The sequence below is a fragment of the Haliotis rubra genome, unplaced genomic scaffold, assembly GCF_003918875.1.
Source record: "Haliotis rubra isolate DU_JTF1 unplaced genomic scaffold, ASM391887v1 Scf115, whole genome shotgun sequence".
Classification (NCBI taxonomy): domain Eukaryota; kingdom Metazoa; phylum Mollusca; class Gastropoda; order Lepetellida; family Haliotidae; genus Haliotis; species Haliotis rubra.
Genome location: NW_025765059.1, coordinates 625,993 through 647,324, shown reverse-complemented (window position 1 = coordinate 647,324; position 21,332 = coordinate 625,993). Strand labels below are relative to the sequence as shown.

Genomic DNA, 21,332 nt, shown 5'->3' with positions numbered 1-21,332 from the left:
CTCTCTTGCTGTAACCCATAATTGGTGGTGAAAACCTACACCTGTTCATTTGTCATCGTTCACTTGATGGCCAGTTATTGAATTTACAAGAGGTGTAATTAGTGGTAACACCACTCAAATTACCCGACAAAAGGTTCACATTTAGCATTTCTCGTGTCTGGAGTAAATACTTAACATTAGTTATTGAGGTCTTCTGTGTCTAAAAAGTATTAAATGTTATGTAATATGTGCATGGGGTTACAAAAAACCACATTGATCAAAGGATTAACCGATAACACGTTGATTGGTCAATTACTTTAATCTTGCACAGCGGGTTTGTCAAAAGGCAGTGTTTATGTATGTATATATATATATATATATATATTGAATAGGGCCCGAAAGTAGGTCACGGCACTTCGCGAGACCTTAGTACTTCCGGTGACAAACAACGTTTCATACCTTTGCGAATGGTTTCTGGTTGTCAGTTGACGGTAATGGACTTATAATCCTTGCAGGAATAACAAATTTCCGATCTAACCATTCCCAAATCAGCAAACTATTACGACTGTCAACAGCTGTGACAGCCAAACATGGTTGTACACTTGGTCCGGTCTAGTAAAGTCATGTTTGGCGGTCCCGCAATTTGGAACCAGAACTGGTTCTTGACGCTTGTCACCGGAAATCTGGTAGCGGAAGTAAAGTGGGCCTCGTCTCGCACATTCGTAACTACTCGCCTCTCTCCGTGACCTACGCCATCCGGCTTGCCGGAATGACACGAATAGGTACGAATGCCGTCTCGCATATCGCAAGTTGGCGAACGCAAAGGGAGCCGGGAACCAGCTTAGTACCGGAAGTAGCGACTCGTAAGATTTACAGGCCCTTACACCAACATTATGTCGTAAAGACACAAGGTGTGCGAGTTGCAAGTGTGAAATGGAAGTTTCACTATACACGCCTATTGATTACCTGGCTGTTCTACCAGCAAGTGGTCTGCCCTCGTAAAAAATAGCGAAAAGTGACAGCAAAATAATCATTGTTTGTTAAACAACTTTTTCATTCGGGTGTCGAAAATTATGAGACAAATCATCAGAGTTCGTCTGTCGATTACATGTGACTGTTCAAAATTTGGTTTTGTTGCAGTTTGTGTTAGTGAGCAATTCATCGGTCTCAAATGAAAATCAAAGGGACTGTAGGTCGCACTTAAGGCCTGTGTGTGTGAAATATGATTTACGTAGGCAACCTATAAACTGTCTAGACATGACAGTCATTTTATAAATTCACTACAAACAGATCGTGTACTATATTATGAAGTTTCGTAGCGCATAAGCATATAATAAGAAATTAATTATGCTTGGATTATAAGGCAGGTATATAAAAATGTACATTGACTTTTCTTTCAATCCAATCCTAACACTTTTTACCACTGGCAGATGAAGTTTAACTTCCAAATGGTTTCATTTGTTATCACGATAATGAAGATGGAAATATATTGGGTACAAAGAGGACCACATTTTCCAATTAATTCCAAGACCATATTAAATTTCAACCTTTTAACGCCTTTATACTACCAATTGCGCTTGAGGGTGGCGCAGCAGAGATCGCTACTTAGTCAAGAATTATGGGATATCATCCGGGTAGTCTCGGGAGAAAAACACAATAACAAAAGCAACCTTCAGTCCTGGGGAATTTTTCTGGATCCATCACTGTCATTATTTTGCCGTGTCAATTTTTTTTCTACAGAGATTCCGGATTCTGACGAATCCCCGGGAGGATTGGGGCCCCGCGCTGGTGAAGCACCGTCAGCTTGTGGCTCGTTACGTCCCGAACTACGTGGTGGACCCCTGGGGAAAGGAGGACCAGAATGGCATCTCGCCATCAGATATATCCGTGGAGGTAAACGCTCTAACAACCGTCGGTTTTTGTTCAAGGTACCAGGTGGGGTAGCTCTGTGGTTAAAGCGTTAGCTTGTCATGCTGAAGACCCGTGTTCGATTCCCCACATGGGTACAATGTGTGAAGCCCATTTCTGGTGCCCCCCGCTGTGATGTCGCTGGAATACTGCCAAAAGCGTCGTAAAACTAAACTCACTCACTTTAGCAGTCACAATGACCGTACAGGAACCTTATCAACAGTAATCATATGGAGATTGCTTCGAGACTAAGAAAGCCAAGTAGAGTGCTTCCAGTCACTGGCATCTTTGATGCAGACTCTCTTTTTTTGATGACTGTGGAGATAAACATTGTATATGCTCGAGTATATTACTCAAACAAAATTGCAACCCATATGTTCAAATTTAAACAACTCGTAATGGCTGATAGGTGTTGCAGAACACAGAAAGTTGAATTCCTTAAGTTGTTTTGTCCGGGTGTTGCAATTCGTTATGCAGAACTGGGTGTCATAACCGAGCTTGAAACTCATGAGTTGCTTGGAACCCTTCTTCATCCTGTTTTCCTATAGGTTTGTCACCACAAACTCAGTCTGTTTCACTTCAGTCGTAAACGTCATAGACCTGCATCATGTATGCCTCGCACATCAAGATAACAAGCTGTGCTTCAAAATATTGCTTAGTCCGGTGAAGTCAACAAAGACTTTGGGAGCAGTTTGGTTCCATTCCCGTAAACGTCATACGAAAAAGCCTGACTAATAATACCTTTCGTTACCCTGCTTTATGTTGGGCAAACGACGAATGGTTGAACGCGAGATTGAATCATTGTTCATCTTCTCTCACTGATCCCAAATGTTATTTGTTCAGATGCAGAAACACGCACCTGGCTACACACCCAGTCCTGAATACTACGCCCAGAAAATGTGATATCTTCTGCGGCAACCCCCACAGCGGCAACTACAGCTTCTACACAGTCGCAGCAGGATCAACACAGACGACCACCACCCCGACTTCGTTAGTTAGCAATGAGGACCATCAGCGGCAACAGCCAGTTCATCGTGGTTGCCTATCCAAGGGAGACAAGGCTTCATAATAAACCCAATTTGTCGCACTTTCCCTTTTTACTAAACCAACGTTATATTTGCTTGCTAACCTTGGAGATAAGTATAATCGGTTTGGAAAACCCACGAATGTATTGTATATTTGCAAATATGTCACCTAACCGGTGTAATTGTAAATGTGTTGATCGTTATATGTATATATGTAGAGTTGATAGTATATACAGAAGTGCTTGAAAGTCAAGGTCATTTATCCATCTCCCGAATACTCGATTTTCTCTCATTACTTGCTGTCCGGATGGCACATCCATATCATTTGTACTCATGAAAAAAGGTTTTACGCTGTCTTCAAAATGTAAGGAAAATTTGTAAATGAAGGTAAACATACAAGTGTTTCTGAGTGACAAATACAAGAGTCATGTCCCTTCCCATATCAATCTAATCGGAGGTTTAATTCAGTACCGAATCTTGTAGCTTGGTAGCTAGATTGTAGGAATGAAGACTGTCATTACCCATACATATCTTACAGTAGTATTTTTATGTCAGATAATCCAAGAGCGAAACCGATTAACCTTGCATGCCAGCATTCATTTTTCAACATGATTTTATCCAAGGTATGTTTTGGTGCGTGAGAGGTCGGTGTACATCATTCGTGAACACATGTTAAATGTTGGTATCCGATCAATATTTGTACACGTGTATAATTGGAACTATGTGTTTTAGATAAAATTGTGAAAAAAATATTTTCTTTCCGTTGAGCAAAGATTTCACAACATATGTCTGTACAACTCTTTAAAGTATATTTAGAACACAATGTAGATTTTTCTATGTTACATTTTAACTTTTGTAATAAAAGATCATATACGTGTGTCAAAGGGCATTTTGTGGTATATTAGGAGTCACAATGCTGATTAAATGCATGGCCAGTAAACGTCGGCAAGTATGACGGTTCATCTGTGACGGTAACGATGACATTGGGAGACAATTGTCCCGAGCAACAGTGCCTCAGTTCTCGTGTAAAGATGGTGTAGACCAAGCAAGCTAACTGTTCATCTGAGACGAAAACTGTGACATTGGAACAATTAGTGTGCAGGCAACGGTGTGTCGGTTTTTGTCCGTCCAGGGACCGTGTTATTCCTTGTATAGGGACGGCATTGGCTTCAGCGTTGTATTGGCCTTCGTCTTAAGTCGCTGGAGAGATTTCTTTACCTAAGAGTAAAAGGGTCAGCATTTAATTATTTTATTTAGTTGAAATAAAAAAAAAAATGAAGAATTATCATTCCATCGTGATGTAAAATTAACGAAATTATTATGTTATTACTCACTTGTGTGCTGATGGTTGTTTGGTTTGAACTGCCCTTAGAAGTAGGGGAGAAGTAATGATCGAGCTGTTCATTTGTCATGATGGAAATGATGCTTGAGATACACATCATGCCAGCTTATATGTGTGGTAGGATATTTCAGTAGATGAACACATCTCACACAATGGTGATCACTTTTCAGTGACGCCCAAGACTTTAATCCCTTGAAACAACATATCACATCAAAGTATTTTCACCCTCAACCCCAGGAGTCGACTTCCAGGTAAGAATGCCAGGAAACTCTAAAACTTGGTATTTGAAACAAAACAGCTGCCTTGGGTTGACATATCTGTCTCTGCGTGGGGTATGCATTTTCAGTCTAAGTAAACTTAGGCTCAGTATTATCCGTTAAACTGCTCTACTGAGTCTAACAAAACCTAGTAGAAGGTCGCGTCAGCTAACCTATAATACTGAGCCTAAGTTTACTGAGACTGTAAAACGTAAGAACGTGAATCGGTTCATTTATTTATTGACGAGAAATGTCTCAACACTATATGGTGAAAGTTTCAACTGAGAAACATTTGATTATGTAAGTGTATCAATAACAGGTCCTTTTAAAAAGCCTTCTTTATATCCGCAAGCTTCACACCAGACTTGATAAAAGAAATAAAACTGAAAAGAAAAATTGATCCTCTAACCCTGCTGGGTCAGGGTACCCTGTGAACAGCTGCACAGAGTTGTCTTTCTTTGGCAGTCGAGGATCCCATGTGGGGTTTGTCAGCCCATAACCCATCTTGAGATATTCACAATGTTCTACGTTTACGACGTACTGCTTGCGATTTGTATTCACACACAGCTGATACTTCACTACTTGCAACTTGAAACAGAACCAGGAAGTATGGCCTTTAGTAATTGATAATGATTACGTGTCATTTCAACAATAAGGAATATTACTAAAGTACTGTCGGAAATGCTAGAAAAATGCTTTTTGACATATTTAAAATTCAGAGGTATTACAGTTACTTACATAACAAATATCACTTCAAGAAACATCTACCTAACCTACATCTAACCGAGGGAATAAATTTTGAGACATGCTCTAAACTGTGTTTTTACTGATGAAAATACCAAAAACTTAGAAAAATAAGGGGTAGTGGGACGTTATTTGAAACAAACATTAACTGCCTGTGTTACGTCATCAGCATGCACGCTATCGACAGGTGAAATTGACACCTGAGCACACGCTCGGGCGAGGGGTCATCTCAATAGATGTTTTCTGCAAAATGTTGAATATGTGTACGTATAGTATACGTATCAGTTATGTAAGGGATCATTTGTGCATGTGTGTTTGTTGTGAAATAAACATACGAATTACTGTACATTGGAAAGAATCCTATCACTTGTGTTATCTTATCGATTGATTGTAGAAATGTGCAACGTTTTAATAAATGTTTTGCATGTCAACAGTATATTTCAATGAAAAAATATGGATGTAATTCGGTCAGTTTAATCTAGTTGTGAACATTGGCCAACGATTTAACGAAGTCACTGGTGTAGCTTCTTTAGAATATATATATTTTTCTTCTCATAAATTTTGTAGACCGCCCGTCTAAGCACTCCCATGTCAAAGTTGTCAAGGATGGTTTTACGTCCCAGTTTTGCATTTGAGACGGTCCCTGTCTTGTCTGATTTGTTTACAATATTGTAAACTTGTTGGTAAGACATGCCAACAGCTCTACACGTTCTGTAATTAACCCTTTCTAAACTAATGAAAGGTTAACCTCTGTCTTTTTTAAGCAGAAAAAACCTATAAACCTTTGCAACAATCGACTGCAAATCGTTGGCCATAGTGGACGCTGTGATAAAGATGTGCATGCATGACGGGAAACTTATTTATCAAGACTTAACATTTATATTAATATTTCTTCAATAAAGAAAACGATAATTAAGTAAAGTAACACAAACATTCAACATTTATTTGTTTAGGAAAAACGTAAATTCATATTTTTACACCACCTGTATTATTAGCATAAATGTAAAGACTATTTCAGATTTCTGTTGTTGAACTCGGAAAAAATCTTAAGTTGCTGTTTTGGTACCAAATTCTCTCCTGTAAACTGCCCTTTAAATGCATCGGAATGTTAAATCGATTGAAATAAAAAGTAGGTAGACAATAGGCGAGTTGATATATTGACAACGTAGTATATTTATCACCTTTATAAAGATATTAAGGCTAAAAAGCATTTTTCTAGCATTTCCGACAGTACTTTAAGTAAGGATGACACTAACGACAATGCTGGCCCCAAACATTGAGTAATTCTAAGTAAACGTAGCAGTGTAACGAATAATACTGAGCCTAACAAACCCTAGTACAAGGTCGCGTCAGCTAACCTTTTGGACTGACCAATCAGCACACAGCTTAACAAATCGCGAAAGTCAACACTCTCACATACCGTTTGAACCTTTACCTCAAAAACTCGAACGATTCCGAATGCTATTTTCCGCACGATCCCTTCCGATGGATACACATGGAGGACGCAATGAGTAAACAGTTGCTGAACATAGCGTGTTTGTCAATATTCAAAATGTCTTCTTGCAGAAATAGAAGCTAATAGTAACGATGTCATTAGAAACCCCTAAGCGTATACTAGTATACTGCAGGTCAAATATCTGTGTTTTATGCGGGAGAAAGTCCCGCCGAACCCTAACAAGTAGTCGTTGTCTGATTGGTTAAATCCGTTCTGCCGTCTCGCGTTTGATTGGACGGTCATAGGTCGCTCAAAGGTTTGCTGACGCGACCTTCTACAAAAATACTAGGGTTTGTTAGACTCAGTATAGCAGTGTAACGAATAATACTGAGCCAAGGTTTACTTAGACTGAGTTTTCATCACAATCTGATAGTCATGTCAGCTGCACAGTACTTTTTGGAAGTGCTGCATTTTGAATAAAGCCCATGAAATACACCTGCTAATATGTTATGGTATTATAGTGAGTACTGTGTGTGTGAATCCAAGGTTATTTTAAAAATGCAACATTTCATCACATTTAAAATTTATCCCAAAATATTACCATGACCATATATTTCCACCTAATAATCCAACCAATGTCAAAATGATAACTCTGCTGTGGTCTTATTTCTGATTTCTCTGATAGTCCGATTGTAATTCACACCTTAGTTCAAAGACAAGTTAACATTACTAAGTGTAGGTGTACCCCTACATTGACCTTATTGGAGATCCACACACTGCTAACATAACTACTCTGACCATTCTCATCCTTATCGGGATTATACTCTGTTACTATCATGGACACCGGAATCTTTCTGGAATCATGGAGTACTGGTCTCTTGGTGCCACTGTATAAGAGCGGTGATTCTTCCAATCCTATCAATTATAGAGGCATTTCCCTTTTAAGTGTAATATCTTCTTTGATGGGCATTTTAGAAGTTGAGTTGATGAAGAATAATGACAATTATTATGGATATACAACTTCTTTTATTCTGTGGAGGCGACGTTTCGACATAGATTCTAATGTCGTTGTCAAGCAGTGACTTGCTTGACAACGACATTAGAATCTATGTCGAAACGTGACTTGCTTGACAACGACATTAGAATCTATGTCGAAACGTCGCCTCAACAGAATAAAAGAATTTGTATATCCATAATACTTGTCATTATTCTTTATTCTTGAAGTGTAATAGGTAAAGTTTTTACATCTATTTTAGAATGCAGACTGCGATAATTCGTTGAATTCAATAAACTGTTAAATGAAGGACAAGCAGGATTTCGTTATGTATATTCTACTGTTGATAATATCTTTACACTGACTGCTCTTGTACAAAAATACTTGAGAAAACCTAAACACCGCTTCTACGCGGCTTTTATGGATTAAGGAAAATGTTCCATCTTCTTTGGAAAAACGGTGTCCATGGTAAGACCTATAAGGTGTTGGAAAGTATGTATTCTAATGTGTTGTCCTTTATTCGATCAGGTCGATGCAGAGCAGTCGTTCAACACTTCCTCTGGAGTTATGCAGGGCTGTGTGCTCGGTCGTATGCTCAGTCCGCTTCTGTTTATCTTCTTTATAAATCAGCTTGTTGAAAGTAACAGTAATGGTATATTTGTAAATGATTGTATTGAGGTAATGAAATACTATTGTTTGCAGACTTGTAGTCCTGATAGCAGACTCGCCAACTAACTTACAGAGATATATTAGAGCCATTTTGTATAATGTGGGGTTTTGAGGGTAATCTAGAGAAGTATTGGATGTTGTAGTTTTTAGAAAAGGAGGGTACTTAAGATAAAAAAAATGATATTTTGGAGGAAAGGAAATAGTTGCTACAACATACTATAAATATCTCGGAGTCATTTTCTAATCCCGTTTAATCTGGTCTAGAAATTGTGAAAAATATAGCTTTACAAGCACAGCGTGCATGTTTTCCGAGTTATCATTTGTTACGTAACTACCCAAATATTGGGTTTACAACTATCATGGATATTTTTTTATACAAAAATAGCACCTATAGCCTTATGTGGCAGTGAAATGTGGGAAAACTGTTTCAGAGATTCACTAGAAAAGGTTCAAAATAACTTCATAAAGAAATATTTATCAATCGGTAAGAAATCTGCTACCATAGCTGTTTTGGGTGATACTGGCAGATACACACAGGTTCTAAGATGCTATTGCAATTGTATTAGAAATTTGTGTCGGTTCATCCGTTTACACCCGTCACGATATCCTCCAGCATGCTATCAAATGTTGAAGCAGCATGATGAAAATGGTAGCCAGAATTGGGTCTCCCATGTACGTACACTATAATTCACAACAGGTTTTTCACATGTCTGGATAAATCAAGAGTGTGGCGATATTTCCCTATTTATGTCTGCATTTAAAAAGCATTGTATTGAAATAAATGTTCAAGACTGGCATACAAGACTAAACAAGTCACATCATCTTTCCTTCTGTAAATCCTTTAAAACTGTCTTTGGGGTGAGGTGAAATTGGGTTTAACGTCGTGCTTGAGAATATTTCGCTCATATGACGACGTGCATGCGTGTGTATGTGTATGTACGGCTGCTTGTACTAGCCCAGACTGAAGCTGGTTTTATAGTGCTAGCCCACTGAGATACCATGCCGCAGTGAAGCATGAATACCCCACTCAGACACATTATACTGACTCCGAGCCGACCAGTCCTTGTTGTACCCATTAATGCCGAGCGACAGGCAGGGACCAACAAGTACCATATTTTAACGTCTTTTTGGTATGACGCGGTCGGGGATCGAACCCGCGACCTTCCCCTCTTCGGGTGGACGCTCTAACCACTACACCACGGAGGCGGTCAACTGTCTTTGAAGCTGAATGGTGTATTTCTTCAGATATTTTACCTAAAGATTTATCAAGTTTGTTTGTTAAATTAAGATGTCAGTCTCATAATCTCAAAGTCCAGAAGTATAGGCAATGTAACAATGGTAACGTAAATGATATAACCCGCACACATTGTTGTTTATGTGGCCAAGTCATGTTTTAATCATTATTAGTTTCATAGTTTATAAGTTTCAATTTTAAGTACTTGTATACAGTTATTTTATGTTGTATAGGTGTCATATTTTAGGTTTACAGATAAAATATAACAAACCCTCTCAGTTAAATGTATCCCTGCACTTATGCAATTACTCAATTAACAATGGCCACCCTACTGGGTCAGGCCAGGTTCTGACCCATACGCTTACACTCTGCACAAGCTTCTTTTGTCCCTCTGCCTCAGTTTCTCTGGTCAGCTTGCCACCTGTTGTCTGTTAGGTGGCAGTCACATAGATCTTTCTGGAGGATCAGATCACTACGATTTTGTGTTTTCGTGGAGCATTTCTGGATTGTAATGAGGATCTTATTATTCAGAATACTCCATGATGATTGATGATCCTTGACTGCTATGAGAGCTTGTTTACACTCATTGCCACACAGTGAGTAATTCAAACATTCCTCTGAATGGATAAATAAAATGGCTGTCATCTGTGACCACGAGTAGCGTTGTGTTGTGTGCGCTCCACCCACCCACCAACATTCACCCATATCCGCTACCACATTTACATGAGATACAAGATGAATATCACATTACTCTCATTTGTCCGTGTTATGAGTTTCTTAGAAAATTGTATGTACCTTCGTTTTATATCAATACTCCCACACGGATGAAATTCTGTAAGTTATTATCATGCAGAGACTTATCATTGATAAAAAATGTTCTTAAAGAGAACCCAAACATTTAAATGATCTCACTGTACAACCATACCATATTACGAGGCCTTAAAGTCTGAATAAAGTAGCTTGGTTAATATGTTGTGACTTTATTTCAAGCGGCAAGGAATGTGAAATAACCTCTGTGTGACGATGTTCCAAGAGACAAAAACACAAAGTAGAGTACCAGTATTTCACAATAACCCAAATTCATTTTAAATGTAAAGATTTTATTACAAGGATACAACAGAATAAATATACATTGTCCAACACAATCTGAATTCTGTATTCAAGATACCCTTTGAGGCCTTACAAGTCAGCCTCACATCTCAGCAGGGGACTTTCATAAATCCACAAAAGAGTGAAGTTTGTTAAGAACAGAAAAGAAATGACTTTAATGATTGCATGAATAAGTGTTTTCTACCGTGACTGTACACAAATACCCCCTTGTGTATCTTGTGCAACATTAATGGCTCATATAGAGCTTCACTCCATTAACATCTCTTCACAAAGGATGTATTTTGTTGTAATGGCTAGTGGCTGAAGATTATACACAGCTGAGATGATGGATGGTATTAACAAGCTTCTGCCCATGATTCGTTCCCTGCAATAATAATAATAATATTACATTTATAATATGCACATATCCACGCTTGTAAGCATGCTTTTGGCGCTACATTAAAATACATACATAAAAAGAAGCGAAAAGTCGTAAGACATTATTTTACAGCACAACCAGAAATTATTGAGAATTTAAAGATTGTGATTTTATATTTTTTTCACTCATTACGTATTAAATGTGAATATTAGCAGAACATAACTCCAGATTCAAAGACAGGTGAACAATTAGTATTTTCTCAAGTCACCATGGGTAGCAATGCAGGCTTCAATGCGGCGGGGCATACTACTGATCAAAGAAGTTACAAAGTCGTGGTCCATGCTGTCCCAATATCGGACCACCTCTACTTTCATTTCAGTAATATTTGTCAGATTTTTCTTATTGACACTTTCTTTCATAAGTCCAAAAACAGTTTCTATTGGATTTAGGTCAGGGCTATAGCTTGGCCAATCTAATAATGTCATATTTTCGGTCCGAAACCAGGCCTGTGAATGCATTGAACGATGTTTTGGGTCGTTGTCCTGCAGGAAAATCCAAACATTTCCACAGAACACGTGAGCAGAAGGAAGTAAATTACCCTCGAGAATATCTGTGTACTGCTCACTGTATCATATTCCCTTCAAATACACAGAGGGGCGTTGCCCCTAACACAGATATGCCAACCCACACGTTAAATTCCGGACTGTACTTTGGGCGCTGATACAAAGGTTTTTCAGTTTGTTTGGTCCAGAATTTAAGTGTATTAGGAAACAGCCACACACAACTTTCACCTGAGAAAATCACATTGTCCCAGTTAAAATTTCTATGCTGTAAGCACCAGTTCAACCTTCGCTCCTTTTGTTCAGGTTTCATGATCAGTGATGGAATTCCTAGACTTTTCTGCCAACCCATTGCATGCAGCTCAGTACAAATTGTCTCCTTACAGAGCGCCAGAGTTCCTCTATCAATCATATCCAGCCTTAAGTTTTCTAAACTCCTTCGTTTGTTTTAAGAAACAAGAATACCAAGCCGCCTCCTGTCACCGACAGTCAATTTTCTGGGCCTACCTGCGCCTCCCTGGTGCTCAGTGCCATATCCATTTGCAATATTTTTCAAAACACGTTAAACAGTGGACAAAGGGATGCCTGTTCTACTTGAAATCACTTTAGCTGATCTGATGTCCTTGTTATAATACTCTAAAATCAACTTCCTCTTCTCTAAATCATCCATACTGAGGATCACTGAAAATGTCGTCTGCTAGCAAGTAAACAAAGGGGGATAACTCTTCACAAACTAATGAAAAAGGATTACCGAAGTTGTCTCTCTTGAATGAAACCAAGCTGGTCAAGGTTGTTTATACTAGAAATCCAATTAAACATATTCCTAAAATTCTCAATAATTTCTGCTCATACTATATATCATCAATTCTCATAAACCAAACTGATAACTTGTTATAAAACACAATTATCACTTATTCATGACATATAATATACATTGCTGGTTATGAAAAAACATATAAACAAAATTATAAGCGTACAATCGCAAATCAAAAGTGCAATATTGTGTACTTGGGTTTACTTCCCAAGAAAAGAAGCAGCCGGGATACCGAACCCAGTCAGAGCGGGTGGGTGTGCACTCAAGTGTAACGGCTGGTTCATTTGCAGATGTCCTCACGGCTCATTGTGTGTGTATATATAGAGATGTTGGGTTTTGTAAATACATGCTCATTTTTTGTGTATAACATTTTGCAATCAACAGACATCATAACATGTCATGTGTACAAGTATCACACCTGCCTGTCTGTGTAATTACATAATGTGACAGAGACCGAACTCGTGCCATAAATCAATGCGTTTTGTTTATGGTGTATAGCCTGATTGGTGTTAAGTTCAAATTGCATGTGGTCAGTGATCGCAGTTGTGTATTGAATATTGTCATTAGCAGGCAGGCAGGCAGACAGACACACAGGTGTCAATAAAACAAGACATTGAGTTTTGTCTGTGACAACGACATATCTATATCACAATTAGAAATTCTGTCAACGCTAAATAATGACATTGCTTTTAAGTATCGAACTGAGAAAGTGAATCGGTAAGAAGAACATGTGGTGAAATAGACAAATGAAATTATATAAACAGTTTATTTACTGTCATAACATATAAAAAGCTTGCGCCTGTGAGATATCAACAAAACATTAGGAAAATAGCTCACACCAAAGCCTTCACCGAGTATTCACTGGACAGCCCGCTTCCAAGTTGTGCGAACCTATTTCACTGCGCGACGTGCTATGAGCGCCAGCCAAGCTGTTGAAACCTGTTGAAACCAGTGAATCGCTTGAACTCCAATTTCGCGCGGGTTTTTTCATCGCGTTATTTTTCAATTTTATAAGTTGAATTTGCATTTTTGATGATTTGTTTCGGTAAGTCCATACCGAAAGGTATCAGAATCTGCAAAGTTGTGTTTTACGTTGCATGTGACCTTTAAGTGGTATAAACTGTGTTCTAATATGACTCTGAACATTACAAACAAGTAGAAAATGATACTTATTTTCGATATTACAGCTATTTCAGAGTGTACAAACCCTTTCATTTCTAGGAATAAGTATCCTTATAAGACTGACCTGTATCTACATCACAAACTCATACTATTTGCTTCTCCCTCCCTTGACCCAAGATGCAATGAAAACATTCTGTGCTATGTTTCCTAAGAACACTGAACACAACACACCTGAACACACCCCACCACCAAACATGTGCACCAGCCTCCACATGACCAGCTTGTGACTGCACATACATGTATTGGTAGTTAATTTCAGCATTACTCTGAATGAACCATGGGACACATGACCGCAATGATGGCGGTATCATCTTTGTGCACACTGCTGAATAACTTGTAATTTGAACATTTTATCTGTCTGTCTGTCTGTCTGTCTATCTATCTATCTATCTATCTGCAACTGCAGGGTTGTATTTGGTTGAGATGCTCAGAAAGGCTGAAAACTTTGTTCCAGGTCATTTCCACTCCACCGTCAAAAGCAGAAGTGCATAAGATGAGATAGAATAGTTTTTATAATTTACAAATTCTGCATTATCCTCTTGTGTAAACAATGGGTTGATGCTGGGCATCTATTCTGCCTAGTTATAAACACAAGTCATTCTTACCTAAAGTAAGATGTCTTGATCAAGCCATGACAGATGGAGTGTAGTTGAGAGATATCCTGTCAAACTCATTCTCCTGAAACACACACATATAGGTCAGGAAAGACATATCTGGGAACATCAACATGATATCATATATAATAAACATGACATTCTAACATTTCATTACAATCCCTTTGAAATTATATGGGACAACTGAAAAACAAATTCATCCACCCTGAGACATGGATCAAACTAAACCTTCTACTTGTCAGCTCCTGATGTTGGGAGAGAGAGAGGTGCGTTTGGGTGGGAAGTATGGTGATTCCTGGCTACAGTTTGAATATAGTATGGTGGAAAGACTGGGGTGCTTATTTCTTTCTAATGGCAATTAATCAAAGATTGGCTTTGTCAACGAATGATGTAGTTTACAGCACAAGGAGAATATGCTTCTGCACTATGCTAATAATGTCCTGTACAAAGAGTGACCTACCTTAACGAGATAATCCCGAACAAATGGGTGGCTTCGATGGGAGTCCTTCAACTGGGACACATAGCGATTGCTCACCTGAAATAGTTACACATATTGTTTAATTACAATCATTTGTTTCTAATAAAATTCTATGTTTCTTGAGCATATTGAAAATTGCTTATCTGCACAAAAAACATTTGATGTCAGTTAACATCTCGTAGCAACGACTGATGTATAAAAAGTAAATAGTTCACACAAGGAATCATTTTACTCATCTCTATGGACTCTTTTACCTTCATATCACAAGATCAAGAAGACTTCACATTAGCTTCTAACCAGTATGATCAGCTCACACTAACTCAATAAACCCCCAACCATATTTTTAACAGTCACCAAACGATGAGCATACATTGTACCTCATACCAGGACCATCACTGTGACATGTTACGGGTTACACTCATATCAGAGGATCATGAGCTGAGATTCCGTAAACACTGAACCATTACATGGCCAACCAGAACCTTGAGACACAGCAGTATGTGGCTTACCTCGGGGTGCCTTCCCCATGTGCTGTGTGAGGACAATCATGTTCACCAGGGTTTCCGGGTTGTTGCTGTCCTGAAACACGACCCACTAGATGAGACACATTGTTTGAAACATCGTCATCCACTAATTCACTTGTCACGATAACAAGGTGTCCCTGACCCCAACCATGTCAATGAGTTTAGATTACAGCTGCTTTAGTTATGTCGTCTCAGTTATGTGGTGGCAGAGAAAGTGATGCAGGACACAGACATTTCCTAGTTTGGTGAAACCCTCGGGCTTGGAGCCGACAACCCTTGAATACGATCTTGACTAGGACTTGAACACACAACCACAGGTTTCAATCAAGATGTTGCAGAACTAAATAATATTTCAAACACTAAGTTCTTTGAAGTCGTTATTAGGAAGTTATCTACTATATTTGTTGTAATATTCACCCTGAGGCCAACCCAAATTTGTCCACTACCAATTGTTGTCTGAAAAATAAATTATCTTCTTCTAAGTGGTTTTATAAGCACCAGCTTTGTCAGTTTTCTAATGACCAAGGACACTTATTATGGTTATTGCTGTAATTTAATCATAACATTTCTGCTTTGATGATACCACTATGTGTTTGTGTTCCTCACCCTGTCCATCGCCTCTTGCAACACAGATTCAGCATCGTCAAACCTCCCCTGGGCCATGTAGCACACTGCCTGACCGTTGAGGAGCAATGGGGTGGAGGCATGCTTGTCACTCATCTCTTGAAAGATATAGTAGGCATCTTGGTACTTGTCTCCACCCTGAAACATTAACGAGAGAAGCATTAGAAAGATATTGGAACATTAGAGAAGTTAGAAACATTAATAGAAAGTGAAACTTAAAGAGGTTGGGTGAATATGAAAGACAAAAGAAACATCAGCTTGTTTGACATTTGATGCTGAACTTTGCAACATTCCACTAGTATCTTCATCAGCTCCACATGTCAGTTGTCTGCAAATGGTCAGTAAAAGCTTACCAAACTCGCCATCATGTGTAACCTTCACTATGAGGTTTCCATGCTTTATTCACTTCTTATGTCAAGCACCATAGTGCTGTGACTGTATTTTGAATCAAAGTCATTGAGTATCTGTGAGCCTCACAATACTTTATTCACAATGCTTTATTCATTAGCAGGGGTGGAAATAACCTATTGCCCGACGTCCAAGTCCAGTGTTTTTTTTCTGTCGGGCAAGATAATTTGTATATCACACTGTACCGGTGTCCAGTTGACTTTCCAACGTTAATTATGTTGATTATTTAAAAAAATCAACAAGAAAAAGGCCGGTATAGTGGAAAAATTATCAGGGCAAGTGATCTTACATGTGCCACTATTCCGGAGTACACTAGCAATTTGAAAGTTATTTCCACCCCTGATTAGTAGTAGAGTGGTGTGGACCTATATAAACTCCATGAGTATCTATGCGCCAGAGTACTTACAACAGAGATGTTGAACCAGGCCTGAGCCAGTTGGGTAAGGATGCTATCCTCATCAAGCTCCTGCATACGCTTCAGCTCCTTCCTGAAAAATGGATATAGCTTTCATATCTGCTCTGCACAATCAGCAAGCATTTTCGGGAGTGATGAGAAGTGCCCAGGGATTCTATTTGGAATAAATGGTACTCTCTTTACTTTGTTCTACACTGTAATATAACCAATATTTGGACAAGTGGATAAGTGGCTATGTTAAACGCTTTAACGGAACTTTTGATTCGTAATCCATTCAATGACCTCTCCCCACTCTTTCCCACCCCTTCCAGTTTGATGTACCTTGTACCTTGGCTTTAGGTTTTACCACTTTTATTTCTTGTCATTAAATGATTAAAGAAAACCCTGTAATTTCATGGACAATTACATGCTCATATTACCAACAATAGATTCAAAATACCAGACGCCAAATTTAAAAAATATGTTTGTCTCATATCTCTGTTGTACAGAGATGTTGTTGAAGGGGGACAACTCTAGGAGAACATGTCTTACTTTGCCAGGTCAACTCGGTCCAGTTTCAGCAAGATCTCCACAGTAAGAGCAATGCTGTAACAAACCATCTACAATGTCAGTGAGGTAACAAGACATACAGACCTCAATGTTGGTGACTGGTCATGGAGAATTGTTACAGGTTTTTGCAGCTGCTATGAACATCATGAAAAAATGCTGCATAACATGGGGGAAGGGTGGTCAGCAAAATGTGCTACAGTCCTAAAGACAAATCTCTTCACACACCCTTCGACAAATGACCAATCCCTTATAATAATTTGCATTATGAACATTGAATTTATTTAGAAACAGACTTTTATTCAACATCATTTTCATCAATCTTCAAGCACAACTACTACATTATCTTACCATTCCAGACTGTCCGACTGATGTAGTGTTCTAAGTGCGGAATCAAAGTTCTGAAATGAAGGCAAAAAAGATATTTAAATTAGTTAAATAGACAAATCTCATCCTTGCCATGTTTACCCATGCTTACTTTTATTACTTAGTTTGAAAAGCGCAGATGCAGCAAACCTCTGCATACTGTGCCCATTGTGAATCTTTCATAATGTAAAGCCCTACTTTATTGTAAACATGGTAAAGAAGCATCTTTAAAATGTGAACACAAGCTGTTCTAATCATTTTGCTCAAGGGTACTGGGGAGAAGAAGTCAGTGCAAAGGCTGTCAAATGGGAAATCTATGTTGGCGTAGCCAAAGACATTACAAGTGTCATACTTATAGTCATGTTGACTCAAAGTGAGCTCATAAGCAACATTGAAAATACTGTAGCAGTATTGGTTGTAATCATCATTATAGGAGCATGAGTTAGAAGGACCCACTGCATGTGGATCAGTGTCACCTGTTCCTGGTAGTATATGGATGATGCCATGAGAAGGAATGCACTGTCGGAAACATCAACACTCCCACTTATCTTGGAATCCAAGTCTCTGACTACAGCTTCTCTGAAATATACAACACCATTGACAAACTCAGACTCTGGAAGAATACAATCGAATCATCAACCACCATGACAAATATATATGCCCTATTAATTGTCCACTGAATTTAGACCTGTCTAAACAACATTATCAGTAGTGACATTGAGAGATGACAACACAGCTACATTAGCATGACTACACTCTTCTCCTGTCGTATATCTTGAATACTGTTGGCGTGGTATAAAACAATAGCAAAAATTACTGACTTGGTGAAATGTTTATCCATTCAGCTAGTGTATTTCCTCTCTGACTGACCGACTGAGTGAGTTTGGGCTTCACACATTGTGCCCATGTGGGGATTCGAACCCGGGTCTTCGGCCTGACGAGCCAACGCTTTAACCACTAGGCTACCCCACAGCCCCTTTCCTCTCTGACACAACACAAACATGTATATCTATTAACTCCCCCATCCACCCTTTGTTATCTTCCTCCCTAACGCATGCTTTAAGTGTTCAGTGTTTCCACCCATTGTTGCCTTATGGTCCAAGTGTTATTTTTGTCTTGTCTTTCTTACCGCCTGCTGTCACTGGACATGTAGTCAGCATACATTCGCACAGCTTGGAGTTCTGATGACTTCCCTGAGTTAATCTCATCCAGGACCACCCCATACTTCCTCTGTGCAATGTAGGAACGATACAGAATCACATCTCTCTGTAACTTCAGGTCAGGGTTAGACAACTGGAAACCAAGAAGAAAAAAATGAAGACAAAAGAGCAAAATGAAACTTTTCTACATTTTTCATCAAATTTGTTTTAAAAAGATGAGCTACCAGTATTCCCTGAAAAACAAAACACACTCATCCCAGCAATTGAGAAACATGTCATCAAGGGGACAACCATCACGGATTGTTGAAGGGCATACACCACCATGGGGAGATTAGATATATGCACTTCACAGTGAACATTCAGAACACTTCATGGACCCCAAGACACACAAGTACTATCGAGTCAATCAAGGACGCAAAATGGGAAGCCAGAAAACACTGAGGGACTCATACTTCAGTATGTTCAGGAAAAGTACCTAAGCAGGACACCAGTGCCTGGCATTACTGGATGCAGTGAAACAAGTGTGCGAACCCATCCTCAAGAGAGGGATAGAATGCCTGTGCGCAAACCACTGCATCTGATCGAAAACAGCTGGAAGCTTAGGAACAACCTTCCGACATGGTTTTGCCAATAAGAACCACACCAAATTAGACCAAAATATGTGTGCGGTTTACTTCTGGGAAACCAAGCTGGACTAAGCCTGGTGGGACGAAACATGTTTCAGTCCAATTAGATATATCGTGTATATTGAATTACTCTGACCAAAGATAAGACCCTAACCCTAAGTAATGTAGAGATACTTGAAGACTGGCACTGGAGGTCAATGGAGCATGAGTGGTATAGCATGACAGCAGTCAAACTATAGCGAGATAATTGCTCCACAGGATGTGGACTTCACCGACCAGGGCTGCATTCTAGCCAAGGTATATGACATGGTCTTAGATCTATTATTAACAATCAAGGGATCGGTAAATTAGCCAGGATTGGTATTTTCATTTGCTATTATCACACAGGACCAGTGGAAGAAAAAGACACCAAAACCACTGCACATAAAAAATCAACTCATAACAAAGTGAAAGGCAATTTCTAACTGTATATATAGTGTACAGAAATGGATTAGTGACGAGCCACCAGGGTGTAGCTACCATTATACAAAAAGCCCGGGCTTACACATGATTGTTGCTAAAAAGGTTGGGCAAGCCCTCAATACTATCAAAATATGAAGCTTTGCAACTTATCGGGCTTACACGAAAACATTGGCTTGCTACGTGCCTGAACCACATGACCTTCATCATATTCCTGAACCACATGACCTTCATCATATTCATGTACGCAATAGTGTACTTCCATATCGAGGTACACATCGTCTGCTACCACATTTACACTTGAAATAGGATCATTTCTACAAGGGACTGGCTTTTAATCACTAAAGGTAAGTAAATAACAGTAATTGACAGATAAATTGACAGTTTTATGAAAATTTGTTTTCTTCAGACTTTTAAACCTTTTTCTTCATTATTCATAATTGGATTTAATATGAAGCACTCTTCCTTACATTCATGAAGTGATTATTGAACATAATCTTGCCCTAATACGCTTCCATACTTCGGATCTCCGGCCGGATGTTATGGGCATCAGTTGCTGCGCAGATTTACCGGACAGCAAGCGATGTCGTCAGAACGCCGGTTAGGTCAACCGTATGGCATAATGCAACGTTAGAATCTTATAGTCGTCACGTAAACCACAAAATATAAGAGACGTTAGTTGCTGTGTTGCGATCAATGTGCTTAGGTGCGCGGAATCACCGGACGGCATTGTATACATTGTTAGGTGACGGGTGGAAATAACCCATTGCCCGACGCCCGAGTCCAGTGTTTTTTTCTGTCGGGCAAGCAAATTTGTATATCACTGAATGACTGAGTTTGGTTTTACGCCGCTTTTAGCAATATTCAAGCAATATCACGGCGGGGGACACCAGAAATGGGTTGTATATCACGCTGTACCGGTGTCCAGTTGACTTTCCAATGTTAATTGTGTTCTTTATGTAAAAAATCAACCAGAAAACAGCTGGTATAGTGGAAAAACTATCAGGGCAAGTGATTTTACATGTGCCACTGTACCGGAGTACACTAGCAATTTTAAAGTTATTTCCACCCCTGGGTGAGCTAGTCTAGAGAAGCGTGGAGGGTCAAGCATGACACACTCGAGCTAATACTCATACTACAAAATCTTTCCTATAATAAAGTGAACTCCGCCAAAACAACAACTGTATACGGTGAAAGAGTGTTGACATATTATGTGACTGTGAGCGAAAACTGGGGGACAAAATATATCCATATTCTCGCTCAGATGACAAACCATAATTCAATTATCATGTATAAAAACAATACCACACATTTTCATAGACTAACACTCACTTTCAGCTTTTGAGCTTCATTGATACAGTGCTGATAGTTTCCAATATACAAGGATGTCCTGATGTCAAATAATTCGTCTACGTCTTGGCCGGCCATCTTGACAATAATGACACGCATGCGTCGCCAACGTGTACAAGACTCAACTTCCGGGTAAAGGGAAATAACTCAC

The 21,332-nt window shown here is 39.1% G+C and overlaps 2 protein-coding genes across 3 annotated transcripts in view; one reads left to right on the top strand and one right to left on the bottom strand.

The window, feature by feature from the left end:
• Positions 1-3,796, top strand: part of LOC124254394 (sodium- and chloride-dependent neutral and basic amino acid transporter B(0+)-like) — a 32,706-nt gene extending 28,910 nt beyond the window's left edge. The window contains exons 15-16 of the mRNA XM_046688280.1: positions 1,720-1,872; positions 2,731-3,796. Coding sequence (XP_046544236.1) covers positions 1,720-1,872; positions 2,731-2,790 — 213 coding nt within the window. The 3' untranslated portion in view covers positions 2,791-3,796. The remainder of the gene's footprint in view (positions 1-1,719; positions 1,873-2,730) is intronic.
• Positions 3,797-10,670: 6,874 nt separating this feature from the next.
• LOC124254373 (coatomer subunit epsilon-like) lies at positions 10,671-21,306 on the bottom strand. 2 transcript variants are annotated; one of them, XR_006892469.1, is made up of 11 exons: positions 21,164-21,306; positions 18,716-18,879; positions 18,063-18,165; positions 17,572-17,621; positions 17,206-17,259; positions 16,666-16,747; positions 15,834-15,989; positions 15,213-15,282; positions 14,686-14,760; positions 14,217-14,289; positions 10,671-11,061 (listed from the first exon to the last, which is right to left on the bottom strand). XR_006892469.1 is itself a non-coding variant. In XM_046688279.1 (11 exons), the coding sequence occupies exons 1-10, from the start codon at positions 21,278-21,280 to the stop codon at positions 14,236-14,238; spliced, it is 924 nt and encodes a 307-aa protein (XP_046544235.1). In that variant the 5' UTR covers positions 21,281-21,306; the 3' UTR covers positions 10,671-11,061; positions 14,217-14,235. The 2 variants fall into 2 exon arrangements, 1 of the variants encoding a protein (XP_046544235.1); XM_046688279.1 differs by having other exon boundaries at positions 14,686-14,755; positions 15,209-15,282.
• Positions 21,307-21,332: the final 26 nt, after the last annotated feature.

Bases quoted from the DNA above. Each gene is read 5' to 3' on its own strand.
- LOC124254373 (XM_046688279.1), bottom strand. From the start codon at position 21,280: ATGCGTGTCATTATTGTCAAGATGGCCGGCCAAGACGTAGACGAATTA. The intron at 17,260-17,571 runs GTAAGATAATGT...GGTTTGTTACAG, and splicing joins CAGTCGGACAGTCTGGAATG to CATTGCTCTTACTGTGGAGA. The intron at 16,748-17,205 runs GTAAGACATGTT...TCCATTTTTCAG, and splicing joins GACCGAGTTGACCTGGCAAA to GAAGGAGCTGAAGCGTATGC.